At 29.5% G+C, this 26,944-nt stretch overlaps 2 protein-coding genes across 2 annotated transcripts; both read right to left on the reverse strand.

Moving 5' to 3' along the window:
* Nucleotides 1-571: 571 nt before the first annotated feature.
* Nucleotides 572-16,545, reverse strand: LOC141461159 (arylsulfatase B-like). Its single transcript, XM_074141929.1, has 8 exons — nt 16,306-16,545; nt 10,445-10,604; nt 7,048-7,274; nt 5,746-6,001; nt 5,111-5,268; nt 4,639-4,774; nt 4,043-4,198; nt 572-2,580 (listed from the first exon to the last, which is right to left on the reverse strand). Exons 1-8 carry the CDS (start codon nt 16,423-16,425, stop codon nt 2,159-2,161), a joined length of 1,635 nt encoding a protein of 544 aa, XP_073998030.1. The 5' UTR covers nt 16,426-16,545; the 3' UTR covers nt 572-2,158.
* Nucleotides 16,546-19,089: 2,544 nt separating this feature from the next.
* Nucleotides 19,090-26,132, reverse strand: LOC141461161 (uncharacterized). Its single transcript, XM_074141933.1, has 5 exons — nt 25,998-26,132; nt 24,400-24,536; nt 22,131-22,429; nt 21,062-21,161; nt 19,090-19,228 (listed from the first exon to the last, which is right to left on the reverse strand). Exons 1-4 carry the CDS (start codon nt 26,114-26,116, stop codon nt 21,072-21,074), a joined length of 645 nt encoding a protein of 214 aa, XP_073998034.1. The 5' UTR covers nt 26,117-26,132; the 3' UTR covers nt 19,090-19,228; nt 21,062-21,071.
* Between the last annotated feature and the right edge of the window lie 812 nt (nt 26,133-26,944).

The raw sequence follows: 26,944 nt of genomic DNA on the forward strand, positions 1-26,944 counted from the left end.
TAAAGATTATTAAATGTTTAAAAGATACGCGATTCTATCATCTTGTGCATAGGAGTTTATTAGAAAATAAAGCCGCCTTTAATTTATCGCCTAACTGGAAGAATCAATGTGACGTAGAAGAGATATTAAAATATTAATACGAGAGAAAAAAAAGTTAATTGAAGGAAACAAGACCGTCTAATCTGCATCCTGTAAGCATTCCAAATGTAGAATCTTTCAAAACTGGCTAGAGAAACTATTTACTTCAGGAAAAGTTTAATACAATGTATGTACAACAATGATTTATTATAACAATCTCTTGAGTATTTGAATTTTGAAGATAAAATCTGCTTAGAATTATAATAGCGGAAACATCTTACATTTTATGCTTAACCTCGGGCAATATTTTCACTAATTACCTTACTTTATGACAATCTATCCTTGACGACCCTCAAAACAATTCAAAAATAAAACAATTCTATTTAATGTTTTAATTATTTCTTTTGTCTAAGATTAGTGTACAATAATTATAGAGTAATCATTTTAAATTATAAGCATTTTGAAGGATATGTTTATCAATTCTATATACCGATTTGAATTATATAAATATTGGGTCAAATTTAAATAAATGTTTGAACCAAATCAATTGACTATTTGTGCGTTTATTATTGATAATCAATTAAAAAAATTTTTCATTATCTATTACTGTTATTACATTATGTATTACTTCATTACACTTCTTTTTTGCGCAATATATTTTCAATTAAAAATAAAATAATAAATTTATTTAAACACTAATTTGTTATTTCATTTATTAAAATTTTTCATTTATCATTTTTAAATGTTGCTGTAGTTTTCAATTAGATAAGACCCTGTTTTCAGAATAAATAAGACCGATGAATTTACAAAATGAAAAAATAAAAATATGACTAGAATAAGAAAGATCATCTGCTTTCTTATAAACATTTCGTATGTTTAGATTACATAATTTTAAATTTAATGTAGGTAATAATAATAATAATAATAATATAAATATTAAAAATAAATAACTTGTAATGTTTCAGTTTTGTTTCAGCCTAAATTAATACAGTCAACCCTTCTATAACGCGGTACTCTCAGAACGCGGTTTCCATATAACGCGGAGCTGAAATTGCGACAGCCCTCCTATAACGCGGTACACTTACAGCGCGGTTTCCGTTCAATAACGTCCCATCAGTTCTTTCCGTGCAACCAATGAATGATTTTAACTGGATATGTTTATATAAACATTCAAGCTTATCTCTTAGCCGTTTACGACATCGGTTTCAGTCGTCTCAGAGCTTTTTCGCAGTACGTTTCGTTGGTGACCAATTCTTTCTAAAATTTTGTTCCTAGCACTGTTCTAGCGACAGCGAAGAAGCGCAAAATCGCTCTGTTGCACTCAAACGGTTTATTTGTGGTTTTTAATTGGACAACATTACACAATACTGCAAGTAATATTCTTCATTTGTTCTAATATAATAATAATATAGTTATTTATTTAACAAGTGTGGAAAGTAGTAGTACTTTTCCTCACACGAGGCAGGGTTTGCACGCACGAGCGAGCGAAGCAAGGCGAGTGCAAGTGCAAATTGCCGAGTGTGAGGAAAATACTTTACACTCGAGTTAAATATTATATTTTTTCTGCCACCATTAGGGTTATTAACTAAAAAAAAAAACTAAACAGGAATCCCTAGAATCCATTTCAAATTTCTATAAGATAACACTATAACCTTTTTAACTGTTATAATTAAAAATATCTAATTATTTATTAAAATATTATTTTTATTTCTATATTCCTTTCAATTTTTGTTTCATTTTTTTTATCATTTCCTTATATGAACTCTTCAATTCAATAAAAATAATTTATAATTTATGTATTTATTGGTCTCCATATAACGCGCTACGGATGATGTGATTTGTACTAATTCTGAGTTTCTTATAGCACGGTTTCCATACAACGCGGTAGATGGTTTCCATACAACGCGCTACGAATCAGCCTGGTTTGTACAGTTAAATCCGAGTTTCTTATAGCGCGGTTTCCATATAGCGCGGTACGCACTCACCGCGTTATAGGAGGGTTGACTGTACTCTATACACAGCATTTTTGTTTAACTATTTCCCAATTAAAATATTTTATTTAAATCTAAATCATAAAAAATCATTTGGTGCTGTTATTATAATCATCCCAGTTTACCCAAGTATTGTTATAAAACCTAGGATTTGCAATACTTTCAGTTCTTTTATTTCTCGGTGGAATCATAGTTCTTCGAAAAGCAACCAATTTTCTTTCAATTTCACGAACAATTTTTTTGTTATTTGTTAAAATATTATTAGTCTCACATGGATCTTCTTTTATATTAAATAAACATGGTGATTTTTTCGAATCACAAATTTCTCTTTGTTTACTTTTATGGCAACTTAATTTAGCTGCATTACGCAATTTTATTATCAATTCTTCACTCAAAGAATTAGTTAATGATTGCATTACTTCTGATTTCAGGATAGCGCTTGTGTTGTACTGTAAATTATTGCTGTCTTCCTTGCCACCCCAATAGTCTAAAAAGCCGAAGAAAGTTGTACCTAGAACAAAAAAGATCATTAGTCCGAAAATTACAACAAAAGAAAGCTATAATACAAGTGTACCGTTTCCATTGTTATAAAATGAGACAGATAGTGAGTACAAGAAGCAAGGTACATTCTTTCATCTTTACCCTTTAACATTTGTATGTTTAAGGGATTACTCAAGCACTGGGATCGTTTTACAAGAAGATTTCATTGCCTCATCTGGGTTGATGTGCAAGACCGGTGCAGACGTGCCTAAAGGACGCTACTACCGCTGGGCCAATGTAAGGGCAGATTGAAAAGCGTTAACTGGCCATCCCACTAAAACTAACACTAACAGAGGTAGAGATGACATGCCCTATCTGGCTATGAAAAATTGCGTTCATCTATCAAGTGTTATCCCACATATAGACCATTTATAAGCTACGATATAAATGGTGTATCAAGAGGTGCCTTCTATTAACGCTATAGCTTTAAGATAATGTACAACTCCCCACAAAATCTAAATGTGCAGTCGCATTCTAGGCCCAGGTGAAATCTTTCTTTGTTAGAAATGTTAAAAGTTAAGTATCGTATGTGCTGTCTTGCTGTTACCCCATTCAATAGTCTAATAAGGTTATTAAACGTTAGGTCCCGCCTAAAAAAATAGTCGATTACACCACTTTTTTAAACACTCATTACTGAAAAATCCAACTGGTCGAGGCTGCTTCTGATAAAATGTAGGTATGGATTAAACCAACCAGAAAATGCATTTTATTTAACTAAAAAAATTTTAAAAAATAAAAAAAGTATGTACAACCAACCAGACCATGTATCTTTATTTTTAGTTCCATAAAATCTCAATAGGTTGAACCACCAGTAGTAATTCTCTTGTACAGTTGTCAAATCTTCTTATCCACTTGTAAATAGCTAAGTTATATGATTATGAATGTTTTTATTATTTTTTCTCTATGGAAAAGCTCTCGGGCCTGCCATCCGAAGCCTCAATGAATATGTTATTACACCATACGTGCGACATTTATTTCTTATGAATATAAATTCAGACTTCAAATTTAAAAGTTAAACCTTTTCAGTTGCCACGATTTAATAAATAAAGATTCTTGCCTTCTTCTATATCTAAGTCTAGCTACCCTAATTTTAAACCTTTACTGCAGTCATTTTTGGAAAAAAGAATATTTTTATTTAAACATGTCAGAAAAAAAAACACTTATTTTTAGAAACGAAACAATCATGTTATCATATTAAGGAATATTTTGAATTCTGCTTTGTTTTTCACATATCTTAGTAAACCTACAAACCACAAAACGTGTTTAAAATCTGAGGCTAAGAAGAAAAAAGATTTTATAAGCGATACCCTTACGTATAAATTAAAAGAAAAAAAAATTAAAGCAATTTAATAAAAAAAAGTTAGGATGAAAAGTTATTGTGACTTCATTGAACTTCATTAAGACATTTATAAATAAAATAAAATTAACATTACCATTCACATATTTGTATTCATTAAATCTCATCGCAGAATAGCCGTGAATATCATCAATATTCTGTAATATTTCATTTCTAGGCTCTGCAGTGTCATTAACAAAATAGTACCATTGATTTATACCATCAATATTTCCCAAGTCTTCTAAATTTCCACCTAAAAAAGAAAAACATGATTTAATCTAAACTAATCTAAGCCTTCAGTTACCAGCTTAAAGATAAAAAAAGTTATGCTTGTTTAATTATAATGAAATTCCTTCGGACTAGGTTATGGTGGAACCATTTTTCTTAAAGATATGAAGTTTCTGCCTGAACTGTCTCATAAACAAAACACTTATATTCAAATTTAAAGGGGAAAAAAAGAAAAATAAATTAAATCATTTAAATAATATAAGTTAGAATGAAGTTAGAATTAATGTCTTCATTCTGACAAGAAGAAAGAATAGGTTTTAATGGTTTACTTAATGGTCTGAAATTTTAGGATTACTTCTAACTTTCTCACAACATATTTTACAGTTAAACTTTTATACACACTTTTTGTTTTAAAAATAATCCTAAAAAGTGATATCCGTAGTATTTTTAAAGGTAATGATTTACCTGCAGAGGTATATAATGTTGGAAGCCAGTCACTTATATGCATTAAATTATTTAATACTCTGTGCTTCTTATTCAATTTTGGACTCCACAAGAGTGCTGATGTGCGAATTCCTCCTTCCCAAGGCGTAGCTTTTTCCTGGAACAGAATAGTTGAGAATTATAAGACAAATTTAATCACTTTATTGTCTGGTTATTTTCATGCCTAAACATTGTAAATTTTAGTAGACATTTTAATAAAATTAATCGACTGATATTTTTAAAGCTCATTCACTGAGGAATTGTTATTTATTTGCTTATTAATTTATATTAATAAATTTAATGACATTAATATCCATCGTAATTCGTTTCAAGTGGTGAATTTTTAAAGTACAAGCAATCATCTTTAGATATAAACGAGTGAAATCATTAAAAACATTATTTTCTTAATTGAAATCTTATTGTAATTAATAATTTAAATAATATTAGTACTCACCCCTTTAAGTGGGAAATTTGAACCCGTATTTTTATGCAGACCTTCAGTTGCTCCACCATTATCACTCACAAAAGCAATAATTGTATTATTTAACATTCCTTTATTTTTCAATGCTGTCACTATTTTTCCAACAGACTGATCTAGTTCCCATATCATTGCTGAATGCATAGAAATTAATGTTAAAAAAATTTGTTTAAAAAAAGTATCACAATAGTTGGGCCAGCATTAGCCATAGGCGCCAATGTCACCTAGATTATAAAGAAAATTTCATGTATTAAGAGTGAGATGACTGCTACCATACCCCATAAGAGTGGAATTTTCAAAATCAAGTATTCTTTGGAGGGACAAGTTCTTTTTTGCCAGGAGCTAAGAATATTTTTATAAATTTTAATGGAATATTCCAATAATTCGATACAAAAACTCTGCCCTGCTTTGGATTTTCTCTTAGATATGCTTATGGGTTAACTGATATTTTTTATGCTTCAATATCGTGAAGAATCCGAGTGCTTCGCGTTATTAGCAAAAATAAAGTATACTTTTTCAATTTTAAAGTTAAGCTTATGACGACATTATATGCTTTGGCTGACCTTTCCAAAATTTTAATCCATTTTTTATAACAATGCAATTATACTAACCAGCATAAACCTGAGCTTTCTCATCTTTCAAATGGCTAAACATTTTCACAGTATCTTCAGGTGCTTGCAACGGATGTTCATAATTACCAGCATGTGAAGCTGCATGAGCAAAATATAGAAAAAGTGGATTTTTCTTATTATGTTCAGCAATCAATTTTATAGCTTTTTCTGTCAAAAGTCTAGTAGTGTAATGTCCCACACTGTCCCAATCAATAGTCATGTTCCATCGCATGTCCATTCCCTCGAATGGAGAAAACTGTAATATATGTGAAGTAAATTATTAGATTGTGCTGTTAATAAGAAGTTAAGTAAATAAATAAGTGGTTCAAATGAAAAGTTGATGAGGAAATTATGTTACTAAAATTACTTTTCTTCGGCCAATTTTAAAAAATTATTTCACAAGAAACACATTTAATTAAGAATTGCTTCATACTACATACTGTGACTTAAGCTTTAAAAAGGTGATAGTAGCATTAAAAATAAATAGAATGCAACAGTAGCTTCTGTTCTATATATTATTAATGTTCAGAAAATGTAAAAACAACTCGAAGATGAGCAAGAAAATGTGATTTTATCATTAAATATTCTATTCAGTCAATTATGCAGAATCATGTGCAAAGAGAAAACAGTTTGTATGAAGCAAAACATCATTAAATAAAGCGATTCAATGGTTTAATCAATTAAAGTGATTTACATCTTAACACATTGCCGACCGCACGAGTTGCAACTGAATATAAGTTATCCACCGCGCATTTGTTACGTGCAGTAGTGTAGTGCAGTTCTCAAATATAGGCAACAATTACGCATTTATGAACATTGAAAGAAATAAACTAGTGATAAGATAATTAATATTCATTTATTTTAATTCAAATGACATGAAATTGTATTTTGTAAAATTTAGTATTTCTGTAAAGTGTGGTATCTTTCGAAACAATGGTACTCCACAACTTTTACAAATATAGCGAGTATATCCAGTTTTTTTTTAATGAAGAACAGACTCTACATTGTCTTTAGGCATTGGTATCTATTTTTTTACCCATAGCTTTTCGTATTGTTTTGTTATTCATGTTCATACAACTTAGTCGCGACAGCTGGAACTATATTTGCTTATTAGTTTGAATAAATGCCGCTAGATAGCATAGGCCTGCATATAAAACCATGTATTCAGTACTCCATTGCATGGCATTGTCAAACGAGGAGATTTCGGTTGGCAATGTGTTTTAACAGCGATTTGAAAAATATAATAGTTATTTTAATAAAACTTGAGATTAGCTTTTTTTTAAATAGTGCTTGATAACTTACCGAAGCTTGTACAGTATGTGTGTAATAGTCCTGATGACTATTCCAGAATCCATAATGTGAAGCAAATCCACGGTAAGTCGGAGTATATTCTTTTCTATAGAAACCAAGATGCCATTTACCAATTGCATGACTAACATATCCAAGTCGATTTAGATGTTGTGGCAATAAACTTTCTTCAAGTGGTAATCCCCATGGTGATGCTTCGACAATTACATTGTGCTGAGTACCTGGAACATATTATTGTTCTTTTTCATTACTATTATTATTATTGGGTTAGAAAAAGTTAGAAACAATAACAATTGGCAAACTCTATAGTTTTTATTACTTACAAATTCACTGATTATTGCTCAATTTTTAAGATAGCCTGAGAGAAAAAAAAATAGTTTTTACAAATTCAGCTCTCACTTACTCAGTCTTATTTGCAGCCCAGCTAGGAAGCCGTTTGGAGGAGAAGACCCTAATGTTTAGGTTATGACTTTGTTTTTAAGAATTGGAGCCTTGCCAAAGTAATTAGACCTAGCAAACGTCGCTGGTTCACAATGAAAGATAATGAGGTGCGAGTTTGATAAGCAAAGAAAGCGTGGAGAGACTAAAAAATGTTGGTCCACCCAAACTGAGCAGACGGGTGTTGCGAGTACGTTAGTTTCTCTTTAATAGTTAGGATCTGACTGGCAGTAATCAATTGCAGCCTCAAGCAAGAAGAAGAAAATGAAGTAGTGGTACCCCTGGACTCAGTTTCAAAGAAAAAAACGCCTCTTCTTCTTTATAAACATCCGATGTAATCCATTAATCGGACATAGCATCCATGATCCACCATATTACGTAATGTCAGCCTTATAAATAAACAAATTCTATTATTGAATGAATTTGAACTTGGTAGTATAAATAAATAAATGCTGATTATGCTTATTATGTATATAGAATTCATTTAGAGTAAACAAATAAAGATAATATAACAATTAAACATCTTATAAACGTAGAGATGTGCATTATTAACGTATTCTTTGTACGTAGCTAAGTAAAGCTCCGTAATCAAGGTTACTTTTCAAATAAAAGAATGTTCTTGACATATCTGGTAGTCGATGAACTATTCATGACATGAGTACAATATCTTTTTTTAAGATTATTAATTATATTTATAATTTTAAATATGTATTATCTTATAATTGAATGAATATAGTCATTGTTCTACAGACCTAGTAAAAATAGTCTTTGTTATTCATTTACAAAAGAGATTTTAAAATCTTAAAAGTAATTAAATTGAAAGTATATCTTCATTATTTAAATTAAGATTTCTCAATGAATTACTTTCACTTTTATAAAAATGCATCATAAATTCTATTATTTAATTTTTGAAACTGCTTATTTAGTATTGCTGTGCCTCAACAAATTTCGTTAAACATCTCTGAGTAAAACATCAAAGTAAATAAATTGTTGATTATTATTCTTCGACGGATGTTTATGCTGTACCGTTTGTTAAACCAGATTTTTGTTTTTTTATTCTGAAGAAAAAAAAAACTGATATAATATCAATCTAAGTCGACAGGACTCTCACAGCAAAAATTAAATCAGTATCCAATGTTGGTATCGGGTAAAACCCTGTGAATAAAGTTAACACTTACTATTTCTTGAGTTTATTAAAATTGAAATGTACGTAATATTTTCATTATATTCTTTTATGAATAATGTGAATTTTGGAAATTCAGAGATTCAAATGCACATTCAGATCAACAGCTTACAATTCCTTATTAGTCCAAGAATTGATAAATAATTTAAAGGAAAGACAAACACATAAGTTTGGTATATATTCATAGTGTGATTAAAATTATTTTTAAAAAATGATACAAAATTAATATTAATTAATAAATTGTAATGATTTTTTGTTGATAGTTTCTTAACAGTTTATTTTTGGTAAATATATTCTTTTTACTATTTACTTTCCTTAGCCCAAGAAAATAAACTAGTCGTTCACCGTTATCAGTCTCGATTTCACATCCAAGTAAAGTGAATTTTATCAACAGCACTAACCAAACAAAACTGCCATTTTGCAACCTCTTAATGCAGGAAATGTTCAATACTATTAAGTTTAACAATTTCAACATTGTTAAACAAATTTCTCATTCAAGCGAATATAACCTCTTAAAAAGACATCTTATCACTAATTTCTGTGTACCTACTTAGTTAAGATATAATTGAGGAATGTACTTTGTGATGTAAATGCTGTCACTAAATTAACTTATCGCAAATCATTCATTAATCCGACTTTGCGTTAATCTTTTCTTAAAATTATAATTTTAACTTTAACTCTTCTTTTTTAATCAAAGCTTGTTCCTTCAAAAGCGAAAGCAAGGTTTTCAATAAATAAATAGTATTGATTGCAAAGAAATCAGAGAAAAATCAGAAATCAATATAAAGAAAGAAATTATGTACATATGTAAAGCAAAAGGTCCACCCTAGATGTAACATTTTTTACCGGCCCAAGTAGCCATTGCCATAAACTCAAAATACCCTTTTCCCTTTGCTAACTAGAATAAATAAAGCTTCTCAAAGGGCTTTTCATTTAGTATGTATAGCCCTTATTTTGGTACTTATTTGAAGTACCCTATTCCAGAAAAACTTCAAATCTTTAAACTGATTTTTTAGAGGTTTTCCTGATCTAAAACTTTTCTCAAAATTGGACCTAAGTCGGGAAAACTAAGTGATAAAAGGGAAAATTACTGGTACAGTGTTCGAGTACATTTATATTGATTTTACATTCTATGACTCCATTATTACGGAGTGTTAGCTGGTTACTTAGCATTGGGCTACGAACTCTAAGCAAGAAGTACACAATCTTCATTGCAATCTAGAATTTATCTATGCAATCAATTACAGACTTGATCATATCTTAATTAACAAAAAGCTATTAATCTCTTTGAAACCTTCTGAATATTTAGTCATTTTGTTACAAGTTCTCAATTAGATTGAATCTTATGATGGAAACATGGTTCAATCAAGTGGATTTCTGCAACATAGTTGTTTTATTTGGATTTGGACAACCATGTTGTTTTTTTCTAACAGTTTGGAATTTCATCGATTTATACTTATATATAATTTCTACAGATGTTGCTAATGTTATTTAAAAAAAAAAAAATTCCAAACTTTTGTATGTTGTTTTCATTTTCCTTTTAAATCATTTTGTAATAGGTGTCCCAATATTAATGGGAGTCACTGTATGATAAAATCAAAATTTGTTTACAAAAAACAAGGTTCAAAACTAAAAGTACCGCATGGAGGTGAACTGATTAGAAAGGTTATATGTAGTTATAAATTATTATTATTCCTTAACAGAATTTGTTTCAATTCATATTCTTCTAGGATAGCAACTTAATAAAGTAATAATATATGATCCACATACCTGTATGTATTGGATATTTGCCGGTAAGCAGAGCTCCTCTTGACGGGGTACATAATGTTTCAGAATAATGACTGTTTAAAATAACTCCACTATACGCTAAAGCGTCGATGTTTGGTGTTAGCTTCTCTGTTGTACCGTGAAATCCCACATCGTTCCATCCCTGTACAAATAAAAGTAATTATTACCATTGACTTCATAATCGTCTTTCTTCTAACATTCTGATCAATGAGTTTATATTCCATAAGTCCTATGTTTAAATAATCTATTATTTCCTTTCTCCTATTTTTACAATTCTACTTGAGAAATAGGTACATAATTCTGGACTAAACATTGTTTTGAATACAGGAGGAAAGAAAGTGTACCATTTACTTTGGTAGTGAGTGTACTTCGAAACTAACTGCATGTCTGTCTACCTTAAAGATCAGTCCACAATGCACCGCCGCATCTATCCATAAAAATTAAAATAAAAATTCAAAGAAAATGTGGTCATCCCAAATACTTTTATTGCAATTATGTGATGGAATAAATTCAGTATTCAGACAAAATTTAGAATGTACACTTATTTACCAGTAACCGTAGCTCGAAAGATTCTATTTTTAAGTATTAAAGAGAGAAGTAGTTATCAATACTACTTTTAAAAAATAATTTACGTCACAATTCAGAAATCATTAATTTTATTAATTATATACCACTCTCGTTCTGATCCATTTTCTTTCCTTTACATTTTGTTCCACTTATCCCAGTCACTTTGTCATCCTGTCACAGTAGCTTTTGTCTTCCTTTCTATCATCTACCAAGAAGGGCTCCAGAAAGTACCATGTCTTCCTACAATAATGCATCTTATGACATGTCCAGCCCATTTCTATTTAAGTGACTTCACGGTCTCTCCTAGGACTCTCAATTTCGTTCCGTTTCAAATCATTGAACTAATGTTTTGTCTTTTATTTTTTAACACATTCCTGCTTCCATCAATTGCTCTTTGGGTTGTTTTTCTTGTTAGTAGTCTTTTTTATTGCATTCCAAGATTATAGTAACGTCATAGTAACTCTTTTATTCTTCGTCACTTTTATTTCCAAAACATTAGTTGGTTCAAATAGATAGTTTTACCTATATACTTCAAATGTCTTCCAACTTCAACGGTTCCTTCAATGTGTCAGTTATCAGAGAATTTTTTTTAAATTTTGAACATTCCACCTGCAATTCCATTGATAAACTGATAAGCTTAAATTTTGCATTATTATTAATCTTTAAATTTGTAGTAATGAATAAGCTCAATCTGGACAGTTGAAATTTTTCATAGTCCTGACTTACAGAAACAAAATTCTCTACCAATTCATATTTCCAATCAATAAATAATAAGGAAAAGAATCTATTGAGAAGTAACCTAAATATGTTGAATAAAAGTTGTATTAAACTTATTTGAATTTTCGTTTATTGTATTAAAAGAAGTGAAACGGATCAGTTAATAATCTGTTACAAGAACATATTTTGGTTACCAGATGTCCAACTTCCTGGTTGTAGCAGAACATTTTCTTTAGTAAATAAACTTATTAAAAAGATGAATCAGAAATAAAAAAGGAAGGAAAGTCAGAGGTTACTGGGCTTTGATTTAAACTTTTGATTCTATGGCCACCACTACATGGTAGGTTTAAAAAAAAAAATCATTTATAAGAAGGAATGTTTATTAGGTCGACTAAGAACAAATTCTTTTGTATACTAAGCTCTTTTATGTAGAACTACTTATAAATAAATATTACTTTTATTTTTAGAAACCGTTTCCTCAGTATGACTAACATTTTTGTTCACCTCATTATTATTATTTAATTAATTAATGTTATCTATGCTGTTCCAGCATTTATTAAAGTAGATTGTCAGAAAGTGAATGAAAGCCTTACACGTCAGGTTTCCTCTTTTTCTTGTCTTACGTATAAATAAAACCTTTCACAACTTCTAATAATAATCTACCATATGAACAAACCAATGGCCAATATATTACAGTAAAATTATATTTATATGCGAATTATATTTTATAATCATAATAGTTCAGTAAATAGCACGTTAATAATTTTATTGGAAGAGATGTAATTATTTCATAACCACTGATTGTGGTTTTTAAATTTCTCAGTCGAATTGTTTAAAATAAATGACCAATACACTTAACAAGCTCATGGTTGGTAGTTTATGTAACTGTTGTATTATTACATAGATAATGAAACAGATTTTTATAACACAAGTAACAGTATTCTTAAAGATGTTGAGTATTTAAAAAAAAAAGTAAGTATTCATGAACCTAAGGCTCATTCTATCCAGAAGGTAAATATTTAAAATAACTTAAAATAAGTAGCTTAAAATATGTATTTTTACCCTTATATTCGGCCTAATCCTATTTAAAACGTTAATATTTCAATGGAATTCATGACTATTAAATTCTTAAAGATTATAATTCCTTAATTTCCTTAACTTAAAGTTTTCTTTTATAATATTAAGAACATAGGAACTGGGTTTTTACTTAAAAGCATCTGTCAGCGTTGTTTCCTCAATTCTAAAACAGTAAAAGTGAAATCTGTTGTCTGATAAGTGTTTTAGAAAAAGTTACTTCCAAGTTCATTAGTGTTTTCACTTTTAAACTTCCTCTTTTAATTGGCAAACAGTTATTTCATGGGATGTCATGTGAAATAATATAGGAATCATTTGTAGATTTAGCTAACTTAATAACGCATTTCTTTCTTGAAGGTATTGCGATCTGCTTCGAGAAATTCCATCTGAAATATATGTTTAGAGGTTTTTGAGATAAAAAGAAGTGATATTTATAATCTGTGTATGAGTGTTCAAAGTTTAAAGTTGCATTTTGTTAACGTTCCCTAGGAGAGTGTCAATATTTTAAAAAAATCAATGAACAAATACCATTTTTGTAAACCTGAGGTTTTAAAACTTGGTACATTTTGTGAGAAAAACCATTGTCGAAAATATGACATAATCCCAAGCATTTAAGGTTGAATTACCAGGTTACTAAATTACATTTTCACCAACTAAAGGCCAAATTTTAACCAAGGTAAATCTGAAAATTATTGCCAAATTCCCTCAACTTGTCTGGATAACAAATCAACTATTACAATAGTTCTTTTTTTTTCTTGAATGACCTTGTAAGGTTCAATGATTTTAAATATATTTCAGATTCGTTCATTATTATTATCATTTTATTTTTATTTATTTATTTTTACGCAGGGATGAAAATATATTTCCGATGAAAGTTCAGTAAAAGCCGCACCCTCTAACAAAGCCCTGCTTCGACTTATTTAAAATTAACGGTCAGTGTTGAGCAGTTACAGAAGTAAGTAAATAAATCGAATAATATTTTATATAATTTTCTAAGTAAGTTACAAAAGTGTTTATAAGACTATTTCCGACTAATATAATTAGTAAACCAAAAGCATCCTATTTTAATTTAAAAATACGTTTTTTTATGGAAATATTAAAAGAATAACTTTAAATAAAGTCTGAATGTAAAGTATGTTTTGTTTTTTGATTTTCTCAAAAAGCAAGAATGATTTTTTCAAACTTTTCTTTGGGGAATTCTCTAAAGCAAAATAATGCTTCTTTTTTCAGGTCGAGTTAGATTGTCCAATGTGGTGTCATGAACCAAGTCAGGTGACTTTTATACAACTGGAATTCAATAAAATTTGGGAATCACATCTAGTTCCGCAATTCATGCCAGCTTTGAGGTCCTTGCCTTCAAACACTGAGCTATGGTTGGGCAACAATCAAAAAGACTCGTAAGATACAATAATCAAATTAATAGATTGCAATGTTCGACTATTTCAATCATTTAACCAATTGAAACATGATTGATTCTATGAATAAAATAAGCACAAGACTGTGTTGTATTGAGCAGACATTGAATACAGAATAATTGTGTATGTATGCTATATTTATTTTTATTATAAATGCTGGTGAGTGAAAAAACAAAGGTAAGATTAGTCGAAGGCAACAGTGTGCTGCAATTTTGTCAGAGGTGCTAAATAGTTTTAGCCAATTAACATGTTTAAAAAACTAATTTAAGTAAACTGGCATTGAATGTGTAAAAATAATAATTAACGGTTTTTAAATAAATCAAGAATAATACAGAACGCAATCTCTTATTCTGCATTCTATAGTTTCCATAAGTAGATTGATCTTGTCGATTGAATATTTGACGAAATACAATATGGTAGATGAATGAAGTAAAAATTATTAAACTGTTTATTCAAGCTGCCTATACTAAATAAGAATAACTTTATGTTTTGATTTTATTCGTTTAAACTGGAAGTTTTAATCTTTAGTCAAGTCAGTACTCTGTTTTTTTGCCTTGAACTTTATTTCATCCATTAACAAGTTAATGGATAAAAAGTAGTAGTGTGGGAAAATGAAAATTGTAGAAAAATAATAGAAATAATAATATTATGTAACCTTACAAACAAGACCCAACAATAAAAGTAAAATGAAAAACAAATTATTTTTAAAAACCATAGATCGCAATAAAATAAACCACAAGTACTTTCTGCAATAAAACATTTTGATTCCTAAAAAAAAAAAAGTTGAGGAAATGTTAAATGGTTTTAACTTACAACTTTTCTTAGGGGTCGATTTGGGCAAAAGTGCTAAATAAAACGACAAATACAACGAAACAAGGTTATACAGTTATTTTGCATAAACCCAGGCACCAATAATGGTTAGGATTATCTTAGGCAACCAACCTTGGAATCGAATACGTGATCACCATCTTCAAATTGCACAAAGTTATTATTAGAATTTGAACAAATCAATTAATATCTGTTAAATTTTTTACATTTTTCTGAGATAAATGAACAAATCAATTAATATTTGTTCAATTTTTTACATTTTTCTGAGATAAAACCAAATTATATCAGGGTTTTTATTGTTATTTCGATAACTGTTCCCATGTTGTAGAGTTCCTGTTGATATAGCCTCGTCCGAATCCCTGGCTAGCAGAGCTTTCAGAATCAGGTAAAACTTTTCTTTTCTTTTTTAAATAAATTTTTAAATATGTCAAGTCTGTTATTTCTTCTAAAATAAGTAGAAATTATATATACTTTGAAAATGTTTTTATAATCGTAAAAAGCTTTCTTTTGTGCTCTCAGAGCAGATAAATAAGACAAAGTGACTAATAATATTCTCTGACTGCCATTAATACAATTCCTTTGTAAGGTTTACTTCCAAATGACTGTTTTGAATTTAAGAATAAGTTGGCAAAATTTTCCTTAAGAATACGAGCGTTTCAAGAGTGTTCAGAATGATTTTATTCATTAGATTTTTTTTTTACATTAGATAAGGGGTCATTAGATTTTTGTGAAGCAATCATTTTAATTTTTTTCTTTTCATAATTTTTCTTATTAATATAATTTTTTAATATGTTTAATCCTGGACTATTCCTAAAATCAAGGAAGAAAAAAACGTGATGTTTCGGGTGGAGTGATTTTATGAACTACGGTGGTTCTTGCGTTTCAACATGATTTTTGAAATAACTTATTTTGCACATAAACTCAAAGGAATTTTTGAAAATCACCTTGCCAATCCTAGGGGAAATCAAAACATAAGTTTCCAATTAAAATTTAGCATAAAAAATGTTGACACAACCAAAATATTTGCCACTATAGCAGTAATAATAAAGCAGAGGCGGTGTTCAAGTGGCTTGTCAAGAAAAAGGCTTGTCTTAGCTTAAATTTTGAAGATTTAAAGATAAACTTATAGGTGGAATATAATTATTGTTTACAAGTCATGAACTTTGTTCTATTTTTATTTAATAAAATAGAGATATAAATTTCTTTAAAAATAAAATCATCGAGTACATAAATATAACTTACAAGATCATCAGCAAGTATGAAGATAATATTCGGCCTTTGTACGGGCACTGGAACCTGGGCACTAATCAAAATAGGGATACTGAGTTTGATTGCCAACAGAGGGAGGTATAGTACTGTCATAGTACTAACTAAGTAATGGGTAGGGTGTCAAGTTGTATTTGTTAGACACTGGACACAGACACTATTGATATCTCCCACTAAACTTAATGCAACTACTCTCCATAGACTCTGGCAAACTTTTTCTCAATCACTTTACCCCAAGTTGAGGTATTTAAAAACCCCACACCACCAAGCTACCAACGATGTTCGAAGTGTCAAACTACGTGATTTACTATCTATTTCAATTTAATAAATATAAGTTTTTGGAATATGACGCTTTCAATTTTCATTGTTGTTTTTCTAGGTTCTGTGTATTTTTATTTATTTTAAAAGGCATCAATTTAAAAGAAATACAATGATTTCTCTGTATTTCTTTATATTTACAAAAACAAAAAATGTAGGCTGTAAATAAACTTTTTATGTCAGATAAACAGTATGAATCTATTTATAAAATAGGATATCTTTTGATGGTTATCTGATGGTTATCTTGTCAAATTGATATATTCTAAGAGTTGAAGTTTATAGTTTTGATTTAGCCGACCCTATTGTCATCAACGTGAGTGATGTACAATAACAAAGCAGAAAGCTATCTTGATTCGTTGCATTACAGAAAAACAAAAATTAAAAAAAAAATACACAATTCTTATCAATCATTATGATTAGTTAAATTAGGTCCAGAAAAACTTTCAAACGACACCACTTTTGTTGAAAATGGTTACAAGAAAAATTTGGTAAGTATGATCATAAAGATAAATCGATGTGCAACTCTTCAGAAAGGATATTTTAGCTTTTGACATTATTTCGAAAACGAATTTCTTTAAATTTTGTGTACACATTTCACATTTATAGAAGTCTAATTTTTATTTGAAATATTACTGGTGAAGAAGTAGGGTTAAACTTCGCTCAATATGAATGTTCCAGACCTCCATTCGAGATCCGGGATATCTCATATCTATACACTTTTAAACTTCATTTCAACAAACAAATCCAACGTTACATTCGAAAAAAAGAAAGAAAGAAAGAATATTTATTCATACAATTCTCACAGTTTATTCAAACAAAGATGACTAGTTCAAGAATGATAATGTTTGTATTTAAATTACGGACAAATTGCCTAATTACAAAAATCAGAAAATCAAAACAAAACTAATGTTGAATTTTTAGTCTAATATAATAATAAAATTAATTTTAGTACCAGGAATTGTAGAATAATTATGAACATTTACCAATGATGTTTAAGGTACAGTTTTCAAGTGAGGCTATCACTAAACTTAATATCAATTTGATCTAAAGTTCATCTAAGAATGAAGTCAAGCCGTTGAAATGCAACATAAAAGAGTTTACAGTATGTAGGTATTATACTTTTAGGCTCTTAACTATTATTATATTATTCATTACTACAAAGATGAAAAATATTGGTAAAACAAGTTCTCTGACTAGCTTCGTTCTTTCTAGTAGACTCTGAAGTTTTGAGAATCTAAAATGCAACATAGTTTTACTGATTACTGCAAAAAAAAAAAAAAAAAAAAAAAGAATGAAGTCTTTAAACAAGAATTAATTTCAGCTGCTTTAATGAGGAAAATAAAATTTTAAGAAAGCAATTTGAAGGTAGTATTCTTGCCCTTCATAAGGCCACCTTCATGCTATTACTGCCTCAGCGAGTGCAGTGAAGTAAAAAACTAAGTTGGAGGATTACCAATGTTGGTAAGCGCAGTAAGTGAGAATTAACTTCTGAGCTTTCCATTTATTTATTTATTTATTTTTTTGTTGAATAATGTTTTAAGTTTTCAGTATTTTCTTTAGTTACACCTTTAAAAAATAGTAATATTCTGCAATAAAAAACATATTTGTTAGACACAGCAGTAAAAACCCTGGTATAAATTTTTTATAACCTTTATCCGAAATGAATTCATCGAAATTGTTACACAAAATCACAACCAAATGCAACCGATGATCCACTAAAAAATGCATATAATTAAAGCTAGCTCATAAAACTTTAGTCTAAAACACTGTTATGCAATCGAACCAATTTAGTTGCATATGTGTATGCTGTGCTTACAACTCTTTCTTTTGATCGACCAAAATAATTGCTTATGTGAACGCGGTTAGTTTTTATGACTGATCAAGTATTATGTAACTAAATAATTGCGTGAAACAAATAAAGTAATGCCTGATTAGACTATTGGACATAATTTTTACCATATCTTAAACCTGATTACTCGAAAGTATTGTTAATATTTTGAGTTTTTAGAAATCATTTTTGAAGGTGCCATACAATGAAATGTTTATATACCTACTTGTCTGCGTATATTGTGTGTAACAAAAGTTTAAATGCGATATTTCGGCTTATTGCCTCCAGAGACAATGATAATTAAAAGATTTTTTATCAAAATCAGCATACCGCTATTTTATCAACCAAATAGTTATTTTGTTGTTTCTAAATATGATATACTTCAAATGTTCCTCCAGTACTGCCTACCCAACTTGACTTTCTTTAGTAAATATTCAGACAGCCGTATTTCTCTCTGGAGCATTCGTAGGTACTTTATTATATCAGGAATTAACATTCGTTCTTCTAAAAAACTAATATCACTACTTTTTCTGAATCATCTGGTCTACAGACTTTCTTCCAAGAAATTCTTGCTCTTTTATATATATAAAAAAAACAAAAAAAAAACAAGGCGCTCATGTTTACACTTTTAATAATTTTATTTTCTTCATAGACAATCTACGAGTGAGTTCTTCATCAATATCTTTTTGTATTAAATTTATTACGGTCCTGATTTGTTCTGGCCCTTTCAGATTTAAAGTTTCAAGTACAAATCTGTAAAAATTAAGAATTTCTAATAATAAAAAAAGGTAAATAACTTACATTTATTTTTCTTGCAGCCTTGAAAGAGCTGACCCAAAAAATAATAATGATAATAAGTGCGAGGGAAGGGATTAGATGTGTGATTAGCGAATACTGGATTCCAATGCGAAGATCATGGGTTCGAATCCAGCTGTTGGTTCCTTAAATTTTCTCTTCCTAAGAGCTTCTTACAGCTCATTTTCCGGAAAGAGGAGAGTTTGTAACGAGAGTATACTGTCCGAAAGCCGGCAGTGGACTGAAAAAATTGGCAGACGCCAATAACCCCAGATGTTGACGCGTCTTAAACACATTCACTAATAATAATAATAATAATAATAATAATAATAATAATAGTGTGTCAGGAGAGGGATTAGCTATGTGGTTAGCGTACTCGATTCCCACGCGGAGGTCCAGGGTTCAAATCCAGCTGCTAACCCTTAGATTTTCTCTTCCTAGGAGCTTCTTTCAGCTCACTGTCCGGTGATGGACAGTGTTGTCTGTAACGAGAGAACACTGTCCGGAGGCCGGCAGTGCACTGAAAAAAGCTCCAAGCGCTAATAACCTCAGCTGTTGATGTGCTAAAAAAAAAAAATAATAATAGTGTGTCTATTTTTTTGGGCAGCCAACGACCATATTTGTTCGTGGGAAACAGAACCTTAATATTACTAAACAAATGACATGGAGAAAAAAACTGAAAACCGAGAAATATGTGGGCAAGTATAATATACAAGCATATTTTCTTCTCAAACAATCAAATATACTATTAACCTGTTCCCTACACAGTCACAATGAAATAACAAATAACCTCAACCATTAAATATCATTAAAGTTAATTTAATGTCACAACAATGGACTTTATTATTAAAATAAAGATGATAAATACTGGTCGGAAACGTTCTCTATAATAAGAAAGAAGGAGGAAACTAAGTTTCAAAAAAGTTAAAGTTCAAAAAAAATGTTAAAACTTGGTAATCTGTTTTCAGCAGACAATTATTTTTATTAGTTATGTTAATTTTACAGAAAAATCTTCAACCGATTAATAAGAACTGTACAATAAAATGATAATTTAGGAGATTTTGGGTCATACTCTTAAAAAAAAGAAGAAAAAAAAGAAGGTTTTTAACTTAGTGTGCATTAAAACGGTGAGATCTAAGCTCCTCTTCGTCAAACCATTGAGAAAAATAATAAATATAAGTTACCATAAATTTTACTTAAGTAGATAAAGATTTTAAAAGCTTCCATTTACCGAGTATTAACAATATGATCTTAGTTTCAGCATAGCCGGTTCGCTTTTATTTTCCCTAGCTATTTTTACGTGAAGACTATTTCTAAAACAAAAGATGCAAGCCTACAGAAATTACCATTCTTCACATGCCGCCAAATATATCCAAAGAAAAATGCGAAACTGCTTATAATGATTGCGAACAAAAGTGATGTAAAATAAAATTTGGACATTTTTAATGACTAACATAAATGATTTACATAAATAAATAAAAACAAGGCAATGTTTGTGCAAAAACAGCCAAAACTTTGCTAGAGCAAAAAAAGTATAGCAAAAATGAGGAAAGTCAAATAGAGTAAAGACACTTAAATCAAACGGATCAGTAAATTATTGATGTAAGAATCTAGCGTAATACATTATAAGTGAACTATTGAAATACCGATAGGTTTGTTGCAAATCAAGATTGTAAAATAACGAATCAATGAATTGTATTCATTCTACTTAGAAGTTAAATAAACATCACTAGAACTTACACAAAAATAATTATAGCAAAACATTAAATTAAATAGTATTTATTGTATCACCTGTGAGGAATCACCTTCTTATCACATCATTTCTCGTATTTCTCGATTTACTACTCATTTTGTTAGATTTCTTGTTGTTCGCAGTGTCATCCTCATATTCCTGATAAAATAAATAATTAAAAATAGAGATTGTAGAGCGCAAAAAAATGTATACCACAGTTAATTAAAATATTTCTTCTTTTCAAGACATTAATTGCTCGAGAGTTACGCATTAAAGTGAGGAAGTATTTTTGGTTTCTTTCTCATTTATAAAAATCCTCGGTACATAAATCAGTATTTACATTCTCTTACTAAATAAATAACTTTCTCTTTAAAAATTCATTGATTGATTTTCGATTATTATAAAAAAACGTGACTAATCATGTCTTACAAATAGCTCATTATACTAAGACTTTTGAAATTAAATAGTTGCGCTGGAATTATTTATACGAAAAATAACATAAATAATTGTTAAACATAAATCGTGTATGAGTTCTCGCGGGTTAAGCTGTTAGTAAGCTTTACTCTAACTGAATGTTTAAGTAAAGGTTTTCATTTAAGCATGGAGGATACGCAATCGATAAATTGTTGTGAAATTAAATATTTGTCCTTATATTGTCCTTGATTTTCAGTTCTAGTACTGAGCAAAGTTCTACAGAATAATTTTGATTAATTATTAGTAATATTACTTAATATTAATTAATTAATATTAGTTAAACCGTACAGCACACTAAATCAGGGTAACCAGTGTAAACATACAAAATAATCATGGGAAATCAACGGTTAAAAAGACTTCTTTACCCAATTAAATTATTGGCAAATATTTAATACTAATACTTTTTGTTGAAGAATAACTAAATTCCGTCCCAATTTACCTTCTTTAAACTAATCAAACTGTAAAACTCTGGTCACGAAACTGTTAGCAGCTACCCAACAATTTTTTGAAGACTAAAAACCTCCGCGACTAGCAGTTGACAAGGCGAGCCATCATTACATAATAACTCTAATGAAACCACTCTGCTTTTTAAGCTAATAGTCTGATTGCACTAGCATTTTAATTTCTGGTACATTTAATCTAGAGTGTTTTTACCTCATAATATTCATCAGCGTACTGCGTTTGATGACGATCACTACCTTTTGCGTGTGAAATTTTTCGATGGTGATTTTTATTGGCCACAGCAGGTCTTGATGTAACCAATTCAATGTCTTCTGCATTTTCATTTGATTGTTCATTTTCATAAACATCATCATTACTTACAGCATCATCATCTGCATATTCATATTCCTCCAATTTTACATCTTTACCATCATCAGCTTCCTTATCTTCCATATCTTTTTTCTTGAATCTTTTAGAAGGTTTTACAGAACGTTTAACCGGATCCTCCCATCCTGAAAAATAAGGAATTTAAAAGAAAAATAACCCTTTAATGTTCTTGCCGAAAATATGGTATTGGTAATATCGAAGTTGTAATCAACTTTTGGTTTTTGTAAAATGCTTTCTAAGCTGGAAGTTGCACCAAACCTGGTGTTACCATTCGACAAAGCAATCTATATTTTTAAGTTCATTTCTTTTTAGTCAAACAATTTACAAACATTTTCAATTAGTGTAGTGGGCTTAAATAGTTTTCGACTTGATCCAAAAATTAACAAGAGAACTCATTAGGTTAGTGGTTAAAGAAGAGATTAGCTCGATGGTTAGTGCATTAGACTTTCTCTTGGAGATCTGGGTTCGAGACTCCAATATGTTCATAGATTTTCTCTTCCTAGTCTCTTACAGCTCAATTTTCGAACGCCGACACTGTGCTCCGAGCAGAATGACTTCAAATATAGAAGCAGTAAATTAAAAGTAAGTAAAACAAATATTTGTAGGTTAACAAAAAAAGTTGTTTTCTAGTTTTTTTTGGTTTTGTTTATAATGAAAACCCTATGTTTACTGTTAAAAGCTAGATTGTTAAGTTTCTAGGTGAGAATGGTGCCAAAGATATCAATAAAGATAAATTGATCATATTTAAGTACTTCAATACAATTTTTCTTAGATTATCCCTTTTTGTTCAAAGTCCATTAAACACTATGAAAGAACGAAAGTGTACCAAAAATATTTTCTCTAATGAATCGTTCGATAAATTGTTGAAATCTTAAATCAAGTATTTTTTCATAATATCTGTGTATTACAAATTTTCATCAGAATTGTATTTGTTATTTTCTCATACAGCAAAGTAAGAAGTTGCCCTGTCACCTTCATCAATCCTCTCAGCAGAAAGATTAACCCATTTTACCATTTAAAAAGAAATAACCGTTCGAAACATTTTAAATATTACAGGGTTTTAACTGTCCATCATATGATGGAGCTTCAGTTTCTAAAGATAATTCCACACCTATGAATTGCTCTCGTCAAGATTCTCTTGTTACTTCTCTTAAGTAGGCTTCATTATTTTCTATTTCTCCCTTTCATCTCTTCATGCAGCCTTTATGAATACAATCATATATTTCTGGCTTTTTGTCTCCTCTGTTCTGTGCTTCTACTTTAACCACCACTATCTGTCAGTCATAAACAAAGACTGCCAAATCAAGCACTCTGGACCGTTCTCAGTTTGTCATCATGTGAAACCATGTTACATCTAGTCCAAAGTGAAGTCAAACCATATTTATACTCTTTAATTCTGTCTGAAATGTTAGAACGTATCCAGATAGCCAGAAAAACTTTTGACTTTCCCTTAATGCTTGTGCAGAAATGAATGTTTACATTTTATTCCGAACCTTTAAATTTAGTGATTCCAGTGTATCTTAGCTCATGACAACACTTCAGTTTCACAGATTTTCCTATGTTGTAATATTAAATTAAACATTACTTATTTTCTTATTTAACGATCTGAATCTTTAACCTCATTTTATTGTCAAAGCATTGTATAAAAATGCAGCTTCTTCCTAACGTCTATAAATTAAATTTTCCAGGACAATATTTCAAAAAAAGTAGTCAGTACTAATTTATCATATTGATTCCTCACAAAAAAAAGGTGTTAAAAAACTAAACGATCGAAAGTTGATCGGATTATTGATTATATTTTATAAATGTAAACTTTTTGTGCTACCTTATTTTAATTATTTTTAATGGTATTAATTCCTTTAACCTATACCCTGTAAAATCATAAGTAAAAAGTTTGAATTATAAACTTGTATTTCTCGTGAACAATTAGTTTCTAATTCATTACATGATCGAAATACTTTCCTCCTTCAGCTGAAATATATGCATCAGTAAAAAATGAAAACGATCATATTATCCCAATCACATAAAAGCGTACTGGCAATTATAAATGTTGATCTCAAACGAATATTTAGTTCTATTTTTTTTATATCATTACCTAAATCTTCTGATGCATTCAAAACGGGTGCAACTTTTTTCTCATTTTTTGTATCTCTTGGGAACATGATTTTCTCCTGCAATCCAGCAATCTCTGCTCCAACATCAAAATCAACTGGGAAGTCATGTCCATTCACTCTGATAAAACAAAACAAAAAAAATAAATAAATAATTGAAATGGTAAAATACAAAATAATGTAATAGCAATTAGAAAATAGGGTCTTAATAAGCTCAAAAATATTTAAGGATTGTTTTCTGCCTGAAAAACTCATATTTTTACATCTAATATTTTTCGTATCTATAGTTCTACTTTTCAAATGAATTCTATTATACTCAGCTAAGACAAATTCTTTGATTAAATGATATGCCCTCATCAAATTTAATGGTTCACTTTATTAGGCATAATAAATGAGTAATGTGATTTGTGAACGAACTAATAACTCTTAGTAACATCAATGTTTTATCGGGCAGTACGTTATTGTTTTTATAATTTTATATACTCTTACTGCTGGAAATAAAGAGTACTGTGGTAGCATCAAATTTTGAGTAGGATAAAAAAAAAGAAACATATAATAAAATAAAACACTGCACTTTTCAAAGTTTAGTTGAAAGAATTTAGTTAACAAATAACTTTACACACAATATAACATATAATTTTATGTGATCAAGGACATTAATATAATTATGAATATGTAATCTGAAATCATTTGCATCCAGGATTTCACCTCACACGCTGACAACCTCTAAATAGTTATTCTAGTAGGACAGAAAGCAATGAGGCCTAGAATGAAAAACTCTAACGAGAGAATTCAGAACCTCGGAGGAACATGTTCACCGATTGCTTGAGTCGCCGATTGTTTCCTTTCAAATGAGCTAAAATTTGTATTGAAATATATTTGTATATATTTATTTTTAAATATTTACACCATTAACGAGATTTATTACAATAAAAGGGAGTGTAATATTTTAGATTACCAGAAAACTAAAAATATTTTTTCTGGAAAATTATTAAAAAAATAAAAAGCTTTGGTTCAGTTGTTACCTATTTTGATATGATGGTGATAACCAGTGATTGCGACCCTAAAAAAGTAAACGTTTACTTCTCACTCAATTAAGTGAACCGTCATTTTATTAAGCTTGGGATATTTAATTGATAAGTGTATTGCTAAAATACCAGAAAGTGCTCAAATGAGGGCCTTCTCTATTTCTGATATTTTCTCAATAACTTTCAATTTAAATTCTCTAACATGGTGCACAATCGGAACCTATGAAATCATTCTTTTGGCCAGACTAGCCTACAATTGTACGGTTTTTTATATTAAAGATAAGTGAGTGGTTGAGCTGACATGGCCTGGCCAAAGATTTCAAATAACAACCAGTAATGTGAATATAAATTACATTTAAAGAAGTATCTAATACTTAATCGTTGCCTGAGGAAAGAATTAAATAATAAAAGAGCAAATTGTAGAAGAGGGAATCATATTTGGGTTCAATTACTGGTAATACTCCAGCTGCACAGCTAAGCTAATGTTAAAGAAACTTGTGTCCTTCAACGTTCATATCTATTTTAAATTGTACAATCCAATATTTATTACTCACGTATAATAGAATTTATCATTGGCATCTTTGGATAGTGTTAAACCACAGTTGGTTAAATCAAGAGTAGTACTGGCGAGTTGCAAAATAATAATAAATACTTTATTCCAGCTTCTAGCCATTTTTGTACTAAATACATTAACTGAATATATTGTTCAAATTTTCACCTTTATCTGAGGATTCCAAGGAAACTAAATTCACTGTTAACATTCATTTATTTATAACAAAGTAGATAACAATTAATAGTTCTATACTTTTTGCTTCTTTAAATTATACATTTTTTTTTTTTTAATTACTTAATGTGATATTGTAAACTTATTAAGAGCCATATGTCATGTAGTCATGTGACAAACATATTTTTTGTTCTTAAAAACAAATATCTATCCAATGATGAATTTAAGAACAGCACAATCTTAAATTGTAAGCCACTTTTGTCGATATCATCTTCTTCCAACTACAAAACTATTCGTCGAGAAATTTAAAAAATATAGAATCTTAATTGGTTAAAGCTGTTTTGTCCCTGTTACCATAATATTCCAGTTGCAAAACATGATATGAGAAAACTAGAATGTATAGACTAGAAAATCAGATTAGGACAGATGAAGATTGCTATTGAAATAGCTTAGCTGAAAATTCCAAGTGACAAATTATATGAGACATATATTCGAATTAAATTTGGGTTCACTTCATTTTTATTTATCACAAATTGAGATAATCTGAATTAATGATAAATAAAAATAAAAAAGGTAATACAACTTACACATGAACAAATCAACTTCCCCAATTATTATTTTGGCCTTCAGAACTAGAAAACTTCAGTTTCTTGTAGGTAATTATTATCACACGTCAAGTAGTTAAAATTGTACTAATGAATAGTCTCCAAGTTCAGGAGGCAAAACAAACCTAAAACAATTTTGTAAGTGTCTTCCAACTCACTCGGAACGAGTCTA

Source organism: Rhodnius prolixus, unplaced genomic scaffold (assembly GCF_049639745.1).
Source record: "Rhodnius prolixus isolate KJV_2025 unplaced genomic scaffold, Rpr scaffold_6, whole genome shotgun sequence".
NCBI lineage: Eukaryota > Metazoa > Arthropoda > Insecta > Hemiptera > Reduviidae > Rhodnius > Rhodnius prolixus.

Excerpts from the sequence above, each read along its gene's own strand:
- LOC141461159 (XM_074141929.1), bottom strand. The coding sequence starts at position 16,425 with ATGACAGTACTATACCTCCCTCTGTTGGCAATCAAACTCAGTATCCCT. Across the intron at positions 6,002-7,047 it reads CACATACTGTACAAGCTTCG|TTTTCTCCATTCGAGGGAAT; the intron begins GTAAGTTATCAA and ends CATATATTACAG. Across the intron at positions 4,199-4,638 it reads AACATTATATACCTCTGCAG|GTGGAAATTTAGAAGACTTG; the intron begins GTAAATCATTAC and ends TTTCTTTTTTAG.
- LOC141461161 (XM_074141933.1), bottom strand. The coding sequence starts at position 26,116 with ATGGCTAGAAGCTGGAATAAAGTATTTATTATTATTTTGCAACTCGCC. Across the intron at positions 22,430-24,399 it reads GAATGCATCAGAAGATTTAG|GATGGGAGGATCCGGTTAAA; the intron begins GTAATGATATAA and ends CTTATTTTTCAG. Across the intron at positions 21,162-22,130 it reads ACGCTGATGAATATTATGAG|GAATATGAGGATGACACTGC; the intron begins GTAAAAACACTC and ends TTATTTTATCAG.